The sequence below is a fragment of the Folsomia candida genome, unplaced genomic scaffold (assembly GCF_002217175.1).
Source record: "Folsomia candida strain VU population unplaced genomic scaffold, ASM221717v1 Fcan01_Sc003, whole genome shotgun sequence".
In the NCBI taxonomy this organism is placed as follows: Eukaryota; Metazoa; Arthropoda; class Collembola; order Entomobryomorpha; family Isotomidae; genus Folsomia; species Folsomia candida.
Window position 1 is genome coordinate 13,333,255 of NW_019091195.1, and position 16,600 is coordinate 13,349,854.

A 16,600-nucleotide genomic window follows, 5' to 3' on the forward strand; every position below is an offset into this window, starting at 1 on the left:
GTACATATAATAAGACGCAGCAGCAGCAGTAGCTAGTTTGCACTTGTGATGACAGAAGTATATATTAATTACAATAGCAATTGTGGACGGTGATAACAACAGCATAAGCCAAGATGAAGACGTAGTAAGACGCACAGCATTCATCTGATGATCCCAATACAGCTTGGTTTTTGGTTAATATTAATACGTAAGGCAGGAATTATTACTCTTTCCGTCAAATCTCCTCCCAACCGTTGCACACCTCGTGATGCCGTATCAATCACAGATTTCAGTTACTAACTGCTCCCATCCTCCAACCACCTTTGTAATACTCATCACCACTTCACCTTGCCAACTCAAGTGTACCTAATATGTGTCTTATATGAACAGTTCTTAATGTGTGCAGTGTCCTCAATGATGATCATTAGATGAACCACGAGAAATGAAGAACAGATATAATTCGTTAAAGACGTACAAAGTTATGTGTTTACAGTTCTGTATTAAAACAATTTGAAGATTTATTGTGTGCCAAGCGAAAAAACAGCTTGTGTTGTGCTGTTATCATTCGAGTCCATTTAGTCAATTTTTCCGTGCTGTTGGACTATGTAGTATGTATGTAAGCATCGATGACCGTATGTATGTACATATTGCCTGACACCATTGTTTGTTTCCTCATCCAGCCGAGCATAATGGAAATAATATTTTATACTAATGTTACATTATGATTAGTCACTAGTTCATTAGCCGGATTAAGCACACTGTAATAATCCAGCCATTGCTCGGTTGGACATATCCGGCATCAATAGGGAAACAATAAAATAATAAACGCCCAACTCATTGCCACAAGAGTTACATACTTACATCCTACTACGTGCATACATACATTTCTTTCTCATCCACTGAAACCGGCAATTTAGCCGGCTGTGTATATGAATAAAATTGAAAGGAAGTAAGGAACTGGGAGCTCATATCTATGATAATCCGCCGCATAATAACAACCGATAGCATCGCTTGGTTTAATGGAAGGGCGAACTGTTGTCAGTGGTTGTGGAGCTGCATTTTATTTTAGCTGAATTGTGATCATTATGCATCTTTAAAAAAAATTGAAACAAAAGTTAGAGCCGAGTCCGTCCATTCAACAGGGTCCACTTGCCTTGCGTCCTGACTTCTCTCGACTCAGTCGCCCGGAATGCCTTCCGCTTATCCGCAGGTGGGGCTCATCACAAAGTTACACAGTCACCCTTCCACCCAGTAATGATGATGAGGAGAGAAGACGACTAGATTCCTAAGCAACAACTTTGACCCTGCATGCGAGTGGCCAACCCCACTCTCCATATTGGAGCTGATACAAAATGATGCAAAATATGAGTGGGCATAAACTGCCTTGGGGAGTCATGCGAAAGAGTGGTCCCTGTATATGAGTAATTTCAGTAATTTCCTAATCCTGCAGCTTGCTCGAAAAGTTATTCTAAATTGCTTACAAAGTGAAATAAACTCTCAGTGAACTTGCTACAATTTTACATACTTTCAGGAGATACTTATAATGATGCATTTTTGGGCCAGCTAAATATATCATGTGCCTCGTTGGATGATTTCATCATGAAATAATCGAGGGCAAAAAGTTTCTTCGTTGTGAATGCAACCTTGTAAACGTTGAAAGATATCGAATGTTTTCGTATCAAACGATTTTAAAGACGAAATCGTGTATCCCATACTCCTCATCTCGTGGTTTGTTCGGTGGGCAAACATGGTGCAAATAAAAGTGCCTCATCACCTTGCCATGCCGAGAGGTAAACAATCGGACAGCCGGGTTCATTTCCCTTCTACCACTGCTTATTGCGATGTGTGAGTCAGAGCTGCACTAGCCATCAAGAATCAAGAACGAACAACGACAACGACGACGACGCGTAACACAGGGAAAACATTGCACGAAATAAAATGCCAAAATATCCTTCTGGTAATAATAGTAATGCGAATGAACCTTCTTGATATTTCTCAACAACAACGTAAATAATAGGCAATCAATGTGTCATATTGGTCAAATTACTCATGGTCCTCATGTTGTACAGCTAAACCTTTACACCAATTTACTTCGAACTTATATTTAGCCGTAGCAAGGGTGGTGAATCTTCCTGTGGTGGATTGTGGGTCTGCTTATTGGAGAAAGTTTAAACATGCAATTATCCATTTTACTCCATTTTATGATCTTTCGCTACGCATAGAAACACTGCAGATCGTCATCATCATTATGACTTCTATGACATGACTGCTACTTCGCTGTGACATGTGCAACCTAGAAAAATCATGTATCATGATCGAAATATCAACAACTTGGGCAGCATCATCCTGGTGCTTATGAAGGCAGAAAGCAGAGTCGTTGTTGCTAGTGCTCGCAACATTTGATGCGGGAGGGGAGTTTTTGTGCAGGTTTGTTCGTTGAGGCGATTGACCTTGTTTACTTCACTTCTCGGCATTCGCCACGACGCCCCGAACTCTGCAACCGGTATCCACAATCCAACCACCATTCTCTGCACAACTTCCCATGCCACGCCGTTCCAATACGAATATACTCACTTGCGAGGACGACAAAGTGATCTGTTGCTCATCCCCTGACTTGTTCTTCCTACAGATAATAAGCCGGGTTGAGTGAGTGACAAGGATGCAACAACAACGCTATATGCACTTTGCGGATTATGACGAATATGTATGTACACAAATGCTCAAATGTATCAGCATGTACATATGTGGTGCATTGTTTTCCTCGTATCTTTTGTAATGAGCCCCTCGACAGAAAACAAGTACATGGCAGAAACCTATGAAATTGCACACTCATAAAACTCACAAAGTTGAAGAGCTGATTTCCAAGTGTAGCGAGTCCCCCAATTCCATGCTAATCGATTCCTCGCTGCTTGTTGCTTTTAGATTTTCTCTCGAGGAGAGAAGACGCGTGTTCGTTCCCTGTCTAAAATGTACAGCTTTAACGACACCCGTTAAATCCAGCTTGATTCCGAAGTAACGACGTATTCTTCCCTGAATTTAAATCGATCTTGAATTATAATGAGCACATGAGGATGTGTCCCACTGGATGCTTCTCAGAAGAGATAATGGTAATGAGCAGGGACACAGTGATATGAGTTACATCAAAGCGACACAAAATGATAAAGATGATACATTTATAACAGCTTTGCCTGACAATCATTAGGTAACTTTTATGAGACAGGCACCGAGTAAATGCATGCATATACATATTTTGAAATATAATCCCGTAAAATATATTGATCGCGATTCGTCAATGTCTAGTCAATGCTTGTCAAAATTCTTGGAGATCAGTTCCAGCCATCCAATTTCAGGTGGATTTATCATGCTGTCTGAAAGGAGGAGATGCTGAGATTTGAGTTGCCAGAGCTACGACAAAGTGCATTTGGTGGAGTTTTGTTACGTAAGCGAGGGAAGAAGAGGGACGAAATCGGTTGGAAACAGGGAGTGCGTCCAATCTCTGGGAACAGAAGAACAGAGAAGAACGGCCTTGTGCTCTCTCCCGTTGAACTCTATCAACCCACACGAACCACGGCATCACATCACGCTACATGGAAATATTAGTGCAACTACCAAGTCAATAATATTCCCTCTTTTTTAACCAACTCCACTTTTGACTCCTTATTGTTCGTTATATATTTAAACATGCATGTATGCGGACCCACTCTTGCGTGCGATGTGGTTTGGTTTCCTCCACGAGTTGCAAAGAAAAAGAGATTATTCTTCAGGAGATCTCTTAATCTGCTCTTCTTCTTCATCTCAATGTGCCCAAAAACAGAAGAGTGTGTGATGTGAGACACAATGGGAACCAACCGGTTCGGCTTTCACACATGCACGGCAATCCGATACGGATCAATTCAACATAAGGTTATGAAATATATCTACGACACACAGGAAGAGAAATGTTTCGGTTTTTGTACTCTGTGCAATGAAAAAATTTAATCCAGATGTAATGGTGTAGTCGCAATCGCCACATCATCTTTGTTGCACATGCCGGTTGAGCAACTCAACGCACTCGGGCGAGTATATAGAGTGCATTGTGCAATGCTACGCGATGCTTCTATTTATTATAAAATGCAGTGACTAGAATTTGTCATTGTCACATTTACATTTAAAAGTATTCAGGACGAGGACTCGACAAAATTTTATGCAATGGTGCATCCCACATTGCATAAAAACGGACCGACGTGATGGGAAGTATAAGAAAGCAATGCTCAAGAAATGACTTTTCTGACACTGATACGACTGAATTCACCCTAAAACAATTTCTTATAAAACTTTGTTGGAATCATCAATCCATTTAAAAGTGAGAGAGTTAATGCAGATCATTTAATACCAAATTATTCATCCAACTAAAGGTCTTCTTATTACAGGATTTGTTTACTTCTTGTTACTACGTCGTGTTCATCAGCATTTCATTTTGAACAGAGAATGAGAAAAGCCAAGGAAGTACGTGGTGAGGATTTTGGTAGCTGGCTGAGCGAGAATTATTGTACGTGTGTATGTACAGCATGCATGAAAACTTCCAGTACAACCTCACATAGCCCAAATCCATGTTCGCTCTAATCGGGACCAAATCCAGCAGGGGTTTAGAGCAGGGGGAGTGCCTATAATTTTCTTGGGATTGATTTTTCTCATCATCTAACCCTAAGTTTTAGCATACCACGTGGGTTGTTGATCGGATAAGGCATAAGGCGTTTTTGAGTTATCATGTCACAAAGGACAGACTAACCGATGGGCACATAAGCTCTGACTCGGGCGCTAAAGAGAGGAAGTAGAGTGGATTTGGACTTGTACATAACTTTGCTGGATAAAATCCCCTACGGCAGCTGGCACGTGTGATCAAAAGCCGGTATGAACTAAGAGCAATGCCTTCATTTGTTGTTGCCGAGTTCAAGGCATTTCATTTAGTTGTGCGCATTGATGGAATGAATAATATGCTTAAATTATGTAGCTTCTGGCCATATTCCATTATAGCCCTAATTGGTGGGTAATTGACTACTTGTTCGCATTTTGTTCCTATTCCCACAAACCGTATCATATACACATGTAAGTAAGTAGATGATACAGCAAAATAAGTTTAAAACTCATGTTGCGTCTGAGTTCTAAACTCATTTTAATGCATAATGCAAGTTTGATTAGTATTTACAACAGGGTTTGTCGGACATAAAAACTTGCAATAAACTGTTAAAGTTTTGCAATGAAAAAAAGTACACTTTAAATAACCCGTGTTGTAAGTATCTGTAATTAGCAATCTCTGTGTTTAATCTCTCGAATGTTAAGTAACAGATTTCTGATGAAAATTTACACAACGGATATTCAATTATACTGCAAGGCCACACAAAGGTGGTATGTAACCAGAGAATTCTGTCCGATATTGAATTACTCGTAATGAAAGGATAATGAAATAGCTGTGCATGAGGTAAAGTACAAAATCTCATCTCTTGTGTGCCTATACTACCCACACCAAATCACACATTCACATCCTTCTGCCTCGTCTTTCCCCTCAACATTCAATTCTTCTCCCCTGCTGGCAACTTATTATCGTCAATCTAATCAAATGTGCATTGAGTCATGATAAAGCAAGGCTGGAATCTGTCTACAGCCATGAAAAGAAATCACCAGCAGGGTATATTTATACACATGTTCCTTGGTGACATTCACTACCCTAGACAGCAATGATGGCGGCTGATTTGTCTCTTGTACGGTTATCGGTGATGAGAGGTCGTCTCGGAGGCTTTCTTCAGAAGGAGGGAAGCCCTACATAATATTCATAAATCGAGAACCAGCCATCGAATCGAGAGCTCTCATTCAGTCTTCTTTTCCTTTTCTTTCTCAGAATCCAACAGCCCATGCATCCCTCGAGTACGCCTTCATTTCACTCGGCCAGGAAAACAAGCTATGTATAGTCACCAGTAAGCCCACTACCAAGAAGAATAAGTGCTCATCTTCCATCTACCCACCACCACCACCTCCCTCCCACCACCACCACCACCACCACTACCCGTGCTCTGATGACGACCCTGCTTTCTCCGACCCACTCATCTCGCCCGTCGTGCCGCGTGCATGCATTCAGTCCACAACCGTTCTTGCTGCGTACTTTCTCCGTCGTCCCTTCGACCAGGTTATCCACCCAACTAGACTTTGTCAAGTTTTATTGCCTCACACCCAAAAAGATTGCTTATGCAACTTGTTTACTCATCTTCACCCCTTACGCGAAATTAAATGAATGTCGCTCGTGCTAACAGAGTTTAACAGGGTAGTAAATACGTGTAGAATGCGAAAATTAAAGATGTGGTAAGAGATTAATACGATTAATATGATTCACCCTAAGCAAACCACATTATGACATATTGCATATTATAATTGGAAATTTTTTTTCGGCCGAAGTTGTCCTTTTCAAGTTTGCAAATACCATGATTAATAAGTGCGTACATAATGCTAAATATGTATATGAAGCCGTATGAAAGTATGAATCAAGTGAGAAATCTGATTAAGAAGGGTACACAAAACTTACGAATTTGTCTCGTCGATGACAACCAGCAGGAAAAGAAATTCTTTTGCAGATTGAGTTATCGATCACACACTTATGTTCGGAAAGTCCTGAAATATCCAATAACCAAATGGTTCAACTATGTAAATTTTTAATAAAAATGTGTCAAACTGAATTTCAATAAGAAACTTTCACCTCCTGAGTGCGGATATGCAGCAGTGAGAGTACAATTTGAGAAATATTTAGGAATTGAGTAGCGAGTGGTGAAGCAGTACAATTCCGGCAGAAGTTGACAAGCCGGTGTTGGCTCAGCTCGTACTTGTGTGTGTAGCCAGTTGCCACGATGGATCAGCACAACCCACCCGAGTAAAACTGGGTCATGCAGTTTCTTCCACGGGAAAGCATGATAAAGGTGAAGGGTAGAGAGAGAACCAGTAAAAGTGCGCATTTGTATATACGGAAAGCGGCGGATGGACGGAGCATAGGCGAGAAGTGCGTGTGCATGGCATTGGCACCACAGCATATTCGCCGACAACTTCTCTTTACTTCCCACCCACCCACAAATGTCGTTCAAGGATCCTATAGACCCCATGAGAGCATTCACAAAAATGATTTTTTTAAGAATGAATGCTTTCATTTCGGTTATTTCGATAGAAGCATGAAAGTTATGTTTGAATTAAAAGTATAAGCATACATAACAATGAGGAATGTGAGAATATCTAGAAAATGGGAAATGTTCATTTAACAACCGTTTCAAAATGAGGACTTCAAGGTAAGCAACAATGACGGAAGAGGAAGCGATTGTTTCAAGTTCAAACGAATTCACAATGTCCTCTGACGTCTATATTGCATCCGGATTTCTGCCAACCCACACCCGGGTATCTATCTGTCCTTGCTTCTCCTTGACTCGTGGCCATGGGCGTCTGTACAGAAGTGTGCAAGTTCGGTGTTGCTGGTTTGAATATATTTTTATTTAAGATGGGTCGATACACAAACACACGCGTCAAAGTAACTACAAATCATCTCTTTTCATGAGAATATAATGCTTTGAGAACAACTAATAGCCTCGTACATATTTACTATTGCTACACAGTTATGCTGTTTTTGGTCGGTAATAAAATGTCACTGAGCATTGAGAAAAGATTCTCTGTCCAATTTTCGTATCATTCTGATTGAGTAAGTAGACTAGAGTTCCGATGTATGTTTGGAAACCGGTGCTTTTTTATATGAACAGCGGTGTGTTTGGAGTATATTTCATGACCAACTATTGTCCCTGAGCGAATTTAATTTTACGACTGGTCATTAATAAGTACATTAATGATTAAAGGTTGTCACTATGTATGTATAACGCCAGATCCATATCCACATATTTTTATGTCATGGTACCTATCCTCCAATGCTGAATATTTAAGATTGTCGATGGATCCGGCTTCAAAAGGTTAAAAATTATAATTAAAAGTTTGCCATGATGTATCAGAACAATAATCGACCAATAGACCTCATATGTAATCAAAAACATCACAAATGAATTGGGCTCACAATTGGTAAACATATTTTCCTACGACGTATAAACATTAGGAATCGTAAAATTTTTGAGACGTAGAAGTGAAAGCAGTTCAATGAACGCTTAGAATTTCATGCGCTGCAAATACGCAGTTGGTCGTCAATTGCATAATACTCCTCGACGGATCTAGATGATGGCGGCGCACGGCGGTGGTGGTGGTGAAAGTACTCCCTTCTCATCGCAAGTTTGAAAATGCTTAAAGTGCGTACTTTTTGCTTTTTACTGCTTATGAGAAAGATAAAATTGTGCGACCACGTTTCATGTGGAATAGTGTCATCCAACTGGAGGGAGGAAATTCTTTGCAAAACTGCTGCCAGAATTAGATATCAACGCGTTTCCCCAATGCAATGCCCTGATATGAATGGAGGAAGGAGAGCACAGTGCTTTATATAAATGGACGGAGAAGGATGGAAAAATCCAAAGTATGAACAAGTTGCCCTTGATGCGATTTGTTATTCTGCGTGCCTCGTGGAGTTGATTCTTCTGCTCCACTTTCGCCGTTCGCCGGGTTGGGTGGGGTAGTGGGCAAGAGTGAAAGAGCTCTCGCAGATTATGCTACGTGCATACGTCACTCCTCCTCGACTGTCTGCGTGCCCAATGATGAAATTAAATAATCTATGAATACATAACCCAGCAGACTAGTAAACAAAGCCCACGTAAGAGTGGATTTCCATAATCGTGTCCATTTGGTAATCAAAATCGGGTTATCCAAGGCAATTGCAAACATCACCATCCGACCTATGCCGGCAGACATATACTTAAATTTCTCAGACGTTCCTTCCTGAACTGCCAGCCTGCATAAAATGGAATGAGACACGTTGGATAAGGTATTTAAAAGGTTGAGGTTGTGTGGCTTATTCTTTCTGCACAAGGGGCAAAGGGGGGGAATACGACGGAGAAAGTTGGCAGGCACGGTTTGTGGTGGTTGGTGGTGTGTCCTTCGTTTCTGTTGGTGGTGTGATCATAACACGAGTTACCACGACCATCGACGAACTGAGGGTCCAATCTCGAATCTAAGGCAATCTTCCATATTCAACATTCTGCGTTGTAAACCTTCCCCACAACATTTTGATTTTGATTATATAACTCGTTCCCGTATCATTAACTTATCCACAAGCCATGTAAGCCATGATGATTTTCATCAATACTGAGATATCGATTCGGTGGGAACAATATATATGTACATGTTATATAACAATCTCAATTCTGAGCATTTCAAACAGATTTTTTCTCTCTTATTTATCTGCTCCACTTACCAATTTGCTGACCCAGGAGGAACTCGCTCATCCAAAAAAGTGAAGTGGCAACCAAATTGAATAAATTAAACTGGTGTTCTGAGCACTCGAACCTTTTATAGAAACCAAATTGATTTAATACTCTAAGCCTGAGGAGATGCACACGCGGAGAAATGTTCATCTCCAACCATTCCTAGAAATTGCTTTCACAAGGAGTTGTGAAATTTTACCATGCAAAGTCAGTTTGTCGTGTCTAATTCTAAATATGTCGACAACAGAGAATTCTTTCGCGTACAAGCTTAACATTCTCATCGATCGGCGTGTTGTTTGTTCACTTTCTTCGATTTCGAAATGTATTCCGAGAAACAAGTCTGAGGCAAATTAGGTTTCACTTTACCATTTCCGAAGAAATTTGAAATACTGAGAATCTTATTCTGCATACGCTATTCCACTCTAATACCACTCATTCGATTAGATACTACGACGGAGCAGTGGGACACCATTTTCACCTACCCAGAAAATGGACCGGATGAGCAAACTACCTGTCCTAAATCTTCTACCGGGTATTCCCTGCCGTTTGTTTCTCCATCACCTCAACAAGAACGCCAATGCCATTCCCATCATCATCATCACTACCACTCACTCGCAGCAGCAGCAGCAGCAGGATCTCCATTTCCGTTACATGTTAGTCCTACATTTCATTACGAACCACGACCAACAACCCGTATTTCATCCAATATATAAGTTTCAATGTTTCTCAGTCGTGGTGAAAGTAAGTGGGGGTGAAATGAGGAGCCCTTTTCCACTCACTCTTGGCCCTATTCTTCCACGTTCTATGTATCATGATGAGGGCTCGAATGGGAACCAAGTGAATGGGGAAAGAAGAAGAAGAGGCTTTCAGTCCTTGTGCGAAGATCGTGGGATCCGGCACGTGTACATACGTTCGACTGAAACAGCGTCGAGTTCTGAGCTCCGTATTATATGTGCGAGAGGAGAAAGCTGCCCGTGTGTACTCCGTCGTCGGTAGGTTTATAATGTCAATCTGGCATTAGTATGCTGTTGCTATGCAGTGAGGGCTTTAGCTCGGGAGACTATGCACATCCAAGAGCAGCAACACCACCATCCAAGCAAAATGCAATGGACGACAAAAGCTTCCTCGCTTTCTTTCTTTTCGTGTTGACGAGAACTGGAATGAACTTTCCCTAGAAAACTGCGTTGCAGGATTGTATAGGTTGTCGCACTTAAATTATTGGGGGAAAATGTCCACCCACCATTTAAAACATGAGAAACGCATTAAATTTTTCACTTGTACTAATGTTCAGACAAATAGTTGAAGCCATTTCTGTAAAATTTTGATGAGATCTGGATCAAAACAGCTCAAAATACTTACAGGCTCACAACAAGCAAAAAGTTTACATTTTTCTGCCATGCATTATTTTGTATCTGTATGTTTTATACGTAGGTAGATACAATTTTTTAATTGGTAGGAAATTTAGATAGAGGAAATTATTGATGAGGATGAGTATTGAATGTCAATGTATCATTAGTGTCACACACGTGCTTGTTATTGTCCATGAAATATCAACTATGATTGCACTCCAACAACTAGCCAGCAGCAAGCGAATGAATATAGAAAGTTGAAGAGGAATGAACGCTTACATATTATTATATATTTCTGCAAGAGAGTTAATTGTGCATTCAAATAGTTTTACTGCTTATGTGTATCACTGATTTTCTGTTACAAGAAACGTGGTTGAATGAATATGAATATATTTTACTTTAAGGAGTTATTCTCATATATTGTGGAATAACAAATCTTGTGTCTCAGCAGAGTACAAAATATTATTCCCATTGAAATGAAATTGGTAATATGCGAATAAGCACACGTAAGTATATTTTCAGGTTCACATACTCTCACATAAATCAATTATATTCCGACAAATAGGTCAACGAAACTGTTTTAGAGATTAGAACCAGTTTCGCTAATTATCATTATCCCGAATTCCCCATCTTACGTGTGTCAACTATCATAATTACACTGCGAGACAGCTTAGAGCTATTTAAATTGAAAATAGTAAGTGGCAATTTTTTGAGGACTAAACAAATCCTTCAATATATCTGTATATCCTTAATATTGTGTGCACAATATTCACCAACCCATATCGTCAAACTTCTACACAAAATCATTGTAGCCAAAAGTGGACGAGCTAATTGAAGTTCAAAGTATCTCGTATACTTCATGGATATTATTTATGTCCGAGTAACAGCTTCTTTTCCTCATTCAACGGCGTAGGTGGACGTAGGGATATATTATTTGCTCAATGTTCGTGGTCAATGATCGGCCATGAATAGAAGTTGGTATCAAAACAAACCACGACGATGCGTAGTTGAGATCATGAAGATCCTCACAATAGTGGAGTCATGTTCTCTTGGAGTGGACAGGACATGTTTTGGGTGGAACATGCATCTGTATTTCTTAATTGATTCCACGAGTTCCAGATTTAGGTTGGTTGCAGTGAAGCAAGTAGCGAAAAGAAGGAGTCATTTACTTATTATATCCATGCATTTACAATCGCTCATTCATCCACAAATGCTTGGCAATGCATTTCGTCAAGCCTGGTCATTCATCCAATCATTTTCAAGTCAGGCGTTAAATCTTACTACGAATACGAGAGTATGTATATTCATTCAGTGATTTAATTTATTGATAAAACATTAAAATGAAGAATATGCGTTGGTTTATAACTTTAAATTAAATACAAAAACAAATCTGATTACTAAAGTTTGATTTAGTATGAAAATTGCGAAAATCGTAATTAGTATATGTAGGTAAAGTTCGAGTTGGTAAAATATATAACTGACCTATTCATACCGCATGTACGTAAATTTGCTCCAAGAGTGTCAGTCCACAGATATATGAGAAACTATATTTAACGATAAATTTTACTGATTACTCTTTTAACTATAAGACAAGGGCTGGTTAATTGTAAATATGTTATTTAGTCCATCCTTTCCTCCATTTATCGGCAGCAGAGTATTCTGTCATAGGTTTACCAGACACGCCACATGTCCCAACCCCAACGCGACCTTGAACTGACTCGGGGGATGCGAATATACTTTTCTTTTTGTTAAGAAGTCCCTTTTTAGTCTGCAAGCATTATAGAATAATTAGATTACATTCCAAAATAGTCAAACATTCCATTGAAATAACATGAATGCATTTGTTTACGTACAGAGAAATTTAACCATGACTTTTTGGATTTTTCACGTTCTGCTTCAAGTTCATGAACACGCGCTACCTTCTTTTGCTTTCTCTTTTTCAAATATTCTTTCTGTTTCTGAAGGGCCTGTTTTCTATAAAACATAACAGCCATTAGCATTTAGTTTATTCCAATTGCCTTAGATTTGCATTGTTTATGCATACCTTTCAGCTAACGACTCTTTCGGTGCAATTCTAGATGTCCCACTAGTAGAGGCTTGTCCATCTCGAGAAGGTTCTATGTAGCTGGCATCAAATACTTTCAACTGGGAAACTTGGGTTACATCACCGTGCGAATACTTTTGAAAACAACAATAAACACAGAAAAATATTAGTTCATTCATAATGGAGAATTATGGCTCCGAGTCGTGGGTTCGATTTCTGTCTTTCCGCGAAAATCTCAGAAAATTTGGGCAAAAAACGTCCCCTAACGGAAAGGGTCCCTCAGAGATTTTTTTAAAGACTTGACCTCTTTTCCTGGTTTTTGCGGCCCATTTTCCCTACAGCCCCGTTCGCACCACAAATTCAACCCACGCTTGGACAAAAATTAGACTGGTATTAAGGCACAAATTGTATTTTTGGTCAATTTGTAATGAAATTTAGTATATAGTTTAGTATTTAATAAACTGCTGCATTTACTACGCAGATAGAATTTTAAAATTATATTTTGTTAGAATTTTAACTGTATTTAAACCGAAATGAAATGATGAAATATTTCATTTCATTTCCGTCAGTACATTGTTGCCTTTCAGATAAAAATAATTACCTTTTGAAACCCAACAGAAACTCTTCCATCATCATGAATTTCCTCAATAACAGCTTCATAGTATTTACCATCTTGAGACCATGGAGCAAGGCATCTATCACCAACTTTCCAAGAACGGGACTCTATAAATAGAAACAAATTTAAAGTTGCCGTTTAAATTATATCCACCATGTCATATATGTATTACAAATAAATGTACATACCATCGCCATAACTTGACCCAGGACCACTTTGTTGGTCAAATAGTTCTTTTGTCAGCTCAATTACTTCAGTGAGGTCCGTTTTCAATTTCAATAACTCCTCATTTGAAGGATCCGATGTTAGGGCAGCTTCAACCTAGATTGAACCAAGATCTTATAAGATCTCAAGAGTCCATTAATTGATTTAAGCTATATAATAAATCATTCACCAAAGATTTTCACCAAATAATAGTTAACTTATCAGCAAGGCAAGGTACCTACATATTTATTTAAGTTTTTAACCAACAATTTCTATTTTCGGTGTATTCTATTAAATTGACTTTCTAATTTTCTGACTATCAGTTAGAGTACCTCAGAGTGGAGAGGAAGCTATTAAGCATTGCCAAAATTTGAAATTAATTAAATGTTAAAAACAAACAAATTACCTGTTGCAATTGAAGATTATAGCTCTCCAAATTGGATTGTAAGTCGTCCGCCATTTTGTACTCGTAAAATCCTGTAAAGGCCGATAATGATCTGTGATCCAAACTACTAATTAAAAACAGGAGTAACGATATAACAAATATTTTAAAATACTGAAAAGAATTATTTAGAAACTTTTTATTTTTGTATGTTGTAAAATTATTTTGGATAACAAACTTCGCGGAGTTTGTGGAGCGAGTTGAGGAGATTTTTGTACAGGTGGCGGAAGCGATGGAAACCAAAGCCAGCAGCACCAAATCGCTGCGAAAATCTCAACTTCACCCACCAAAACTTTCTCCAAATCCTGCAAAACTACAGAGATTCACAATCGCACTTCATGACATTCACATTTGACAATTATTTAACAGAGGAGCCAAGTTGCGAAACTTGAGACAAGGAGCTGTTTCACAAACTCGATGTTTTCAACGGGTGTTACTACAATCATTTAACAGATACTGCATTAACATCGTTAAAGCTTTGTAATTTTCATCTAATGTTTAAAATAAATAATATAATGTTTAAAATGTTTATTTTAATGTACGTGCTCAGTATAACTTGAATTTTTGTATGAAATAAGCAATGTGGGTAATAATATAGGTAATACAGAGAACTAAATCTCAAGTCTCAAGTCACCCCATCCAATTTATTAGAAACATGTACACATGCATACGGTGTGGAGAGATACATCAGGTAGTGGCGTAAAATTTCTTACTGGATGATGATGAGTTGGGGAGAAAGTGGGGAGAAAGTTACTAGACCAATGCTGGGAAAATAGGTTGGAAAAGAAGAATACGACATCAAAACTTGCTCTGGTATACGGGCTGGTGGTGGGAATAATATGGTAATAAAGTGATGATGAGGTCGATTCGGAATGTCGCTGTCCTCATCGTTCTCGTCGTCGTCATCATTATCATGCAATGCAATATTTCCCGAACCATCTTAGGAGCAGAAATTCGTTCTCGTCTCTCTCTCCCCTTGTCTTGGCCTGAATAAATACGCCTGGATGCTGGAGAGCAGAGAAAGTAAAGTGAGATGGGTTTTACGACAGGAAGATCTCTTTATGATGGGGAAGCCTATTAGTTGAAAGGCTATTTTGGCATGCCTAATCTGGGAGCCAGAGTCCCACCAGTAATTCCTTTTCTGCCTCAGTCAGCACTGGTGAATCCTCCTCCCATCTCATCAACACCTCCGCACCGCCATTCGAGATGATGAGCTGATCTCGCCCTTCAGTTATCTTCTCCTTATCCTGGCGTGGCGGTTGGTGGGATGGATGGATCATGGGTTCATAGGGATCTTGTATAATTTGCTATAAATTCATACGCTTTCACCCCCATAATGAAGCCTCTTATACTCTCACTAGCATTCCATTTGCAGTTACTCGCTCTCAGTTTCGCGAGTGTTCATGAAATGAGATGGGATGGAAATTAAGGGGCAGGCTGAGGAGAGTTTGACAATTGTGGAGGATTCAGTCACACCAATCTCAAATGCGTGTTTATACACGTTCTTGTGGAGCAAGGACCACGGTGTAAATGCCCCCCATCGACCAAGTTTACTGAAAAAGTTGATTATTCCTATTAGTCTGTGGATTCATGTCACATCTCTTGATTCCGATATCCGTCCTACATCCACCCATTCAACAAGGCTCACTTCCTTTCTGTTCCGTAACCTCGTAGCATTCTCTTCTAATAACCAAGCATTTTCGTATATGCCTAAAACTGGGTGGTTGGTTGTTCTGTATTCATGAGACGATTAATTCTCCACGTTTTATGAAATATGATATCATCTTCTCTTTCCACATCCAGAGGAAGGATCGACCAGACACAGGAGCCAGTTAATTCTACTCTGTTATTATTGCTCATTCCTTTAATCCACCCCTGAGGACATAACTCCAACTTGCATCAATTTGCTTTTAACCTCCTTTCTCATCGTCATCAAAAAATAAAATAGATGGTGTTCTCATCATTGACGAACTACTAATTCATTCACTCGGAGCATGCATTTCTGGCTGGAACAATTCCAACAAAGTACGTGTGATTCGACTATAAAAAGACTCATTCATGTCACTTGCTCCACATAAATAATACCATGTCGTCGTGTTAGTTTTGGCTTTAAAAATTAACATTTAAACGACATGGTCTCACATTACTTACTTATGACTCAGCTCGATAATGTGTGTGTGATAATAATAAGATGTGTGGAAACGGCGACACCAAATGCCCCTTGCCTGTACTGCTTCTATGTGTGTACAATCCCTTTATAGCATAAATTAAGTCGAATTGAATCAAAGCGGAGTGAGTTGAGTATCTAAATGTTGAATGAAATGGTGCGCAAATGGGTGTGATTTAATGACAAAGGGAGACGAGATGAGCAGCCAACCAACAAGACCAACGAGCATGGGACGGGCTTGTCTAATCATCTCTCATCGTCGTCCAACTTTTCTAATCCGCTCTTCATACTCTCACTCGCACCCTTAAATAATGCTCCGTATTATTACTTGCCATGCAGTGGAAATATGGACGCTTGTTTTAAAAATGATGTGCTGGGGTTGCGAAACATAATGCCGCTTTTTTACACAACAACCATTTTTCATTTCAGCCCAATGCTCT

The 16,600-nt window shown here is 39.4% G+C and overlaps 2 protein-coding genes across 2 annotated transcripts in view; both read right to left on the reverse strand.

The window, feature by feature from the left end:
* Nucleotides 1-6,616, reverse strand: part of LOC110847975 (zinc finger protein 704) — a 41,850-nt gene extending 35,234 nt beyond the window's left edge. Inside the window, exon 1 of the mRNA XM_035850609.1 lies at nt 6,533-6,616. The gene's annotated coding sequence lies outside the window, so the exon portion shown is untranslated. The remainder of the gene's footprint in view (nt 1-6,532) is intronic.
* Nucleotides 6,617-11,986: 5,370 nt separating this feature from the next.
* On the reverse strand, nt 11,987-14,194 carry LOC110846124 (survival of motor neuron-related-splicing factor 30). Its single transcript, XM_022092758.2, has 6 exons — nt 13,958-14,194; nt 13,536-13,668; nt 13,333-13,454; nt 12,732-12,865; nt 12,541-12,661; nt 11,987-12,455 (listed from the first exon to the last, which is right to left on the reverse strand). Exons 1-6 carry the CDS (start codon nt 14,009-14,011, stop codon nt 12,303-12,305), a joined length of 717 nt encoding a protein of 238 aa, XP_021948450.1. The 5' UTR covers nt 14,012-14,194; the 3' UTR covers nt 11,987-12,302.
* Nucleotides 14,195-16,600: the final 2,406 nt, after the last annotated feature.

Excerpts from the sequence above, each read along its gene's own strand:
- LOC110846124 (XM_022092758.2), bottom strand. The coding sequence starts at position 14,011 with ATGGCGGACGACTTACAATCCAATTTGGAGAGCTATAATCTTCAATTG. Across the intron at positions 12,866-13,332 it reads TTTCTGTTGGGTTTCAAAAG|TATTCGCACGGTGATGTAAC; the intron begins GTAATTATTTTT and ends TGTTTTCAAAAG. Across the intron at positions 12,456-12,540 it reads AGTCATGGTTAAATTTCTCT|ACTAAAAAGGGACTTCTTAA; the intron begins GTACGTAAACAA and ends TAATGCTTGCAG.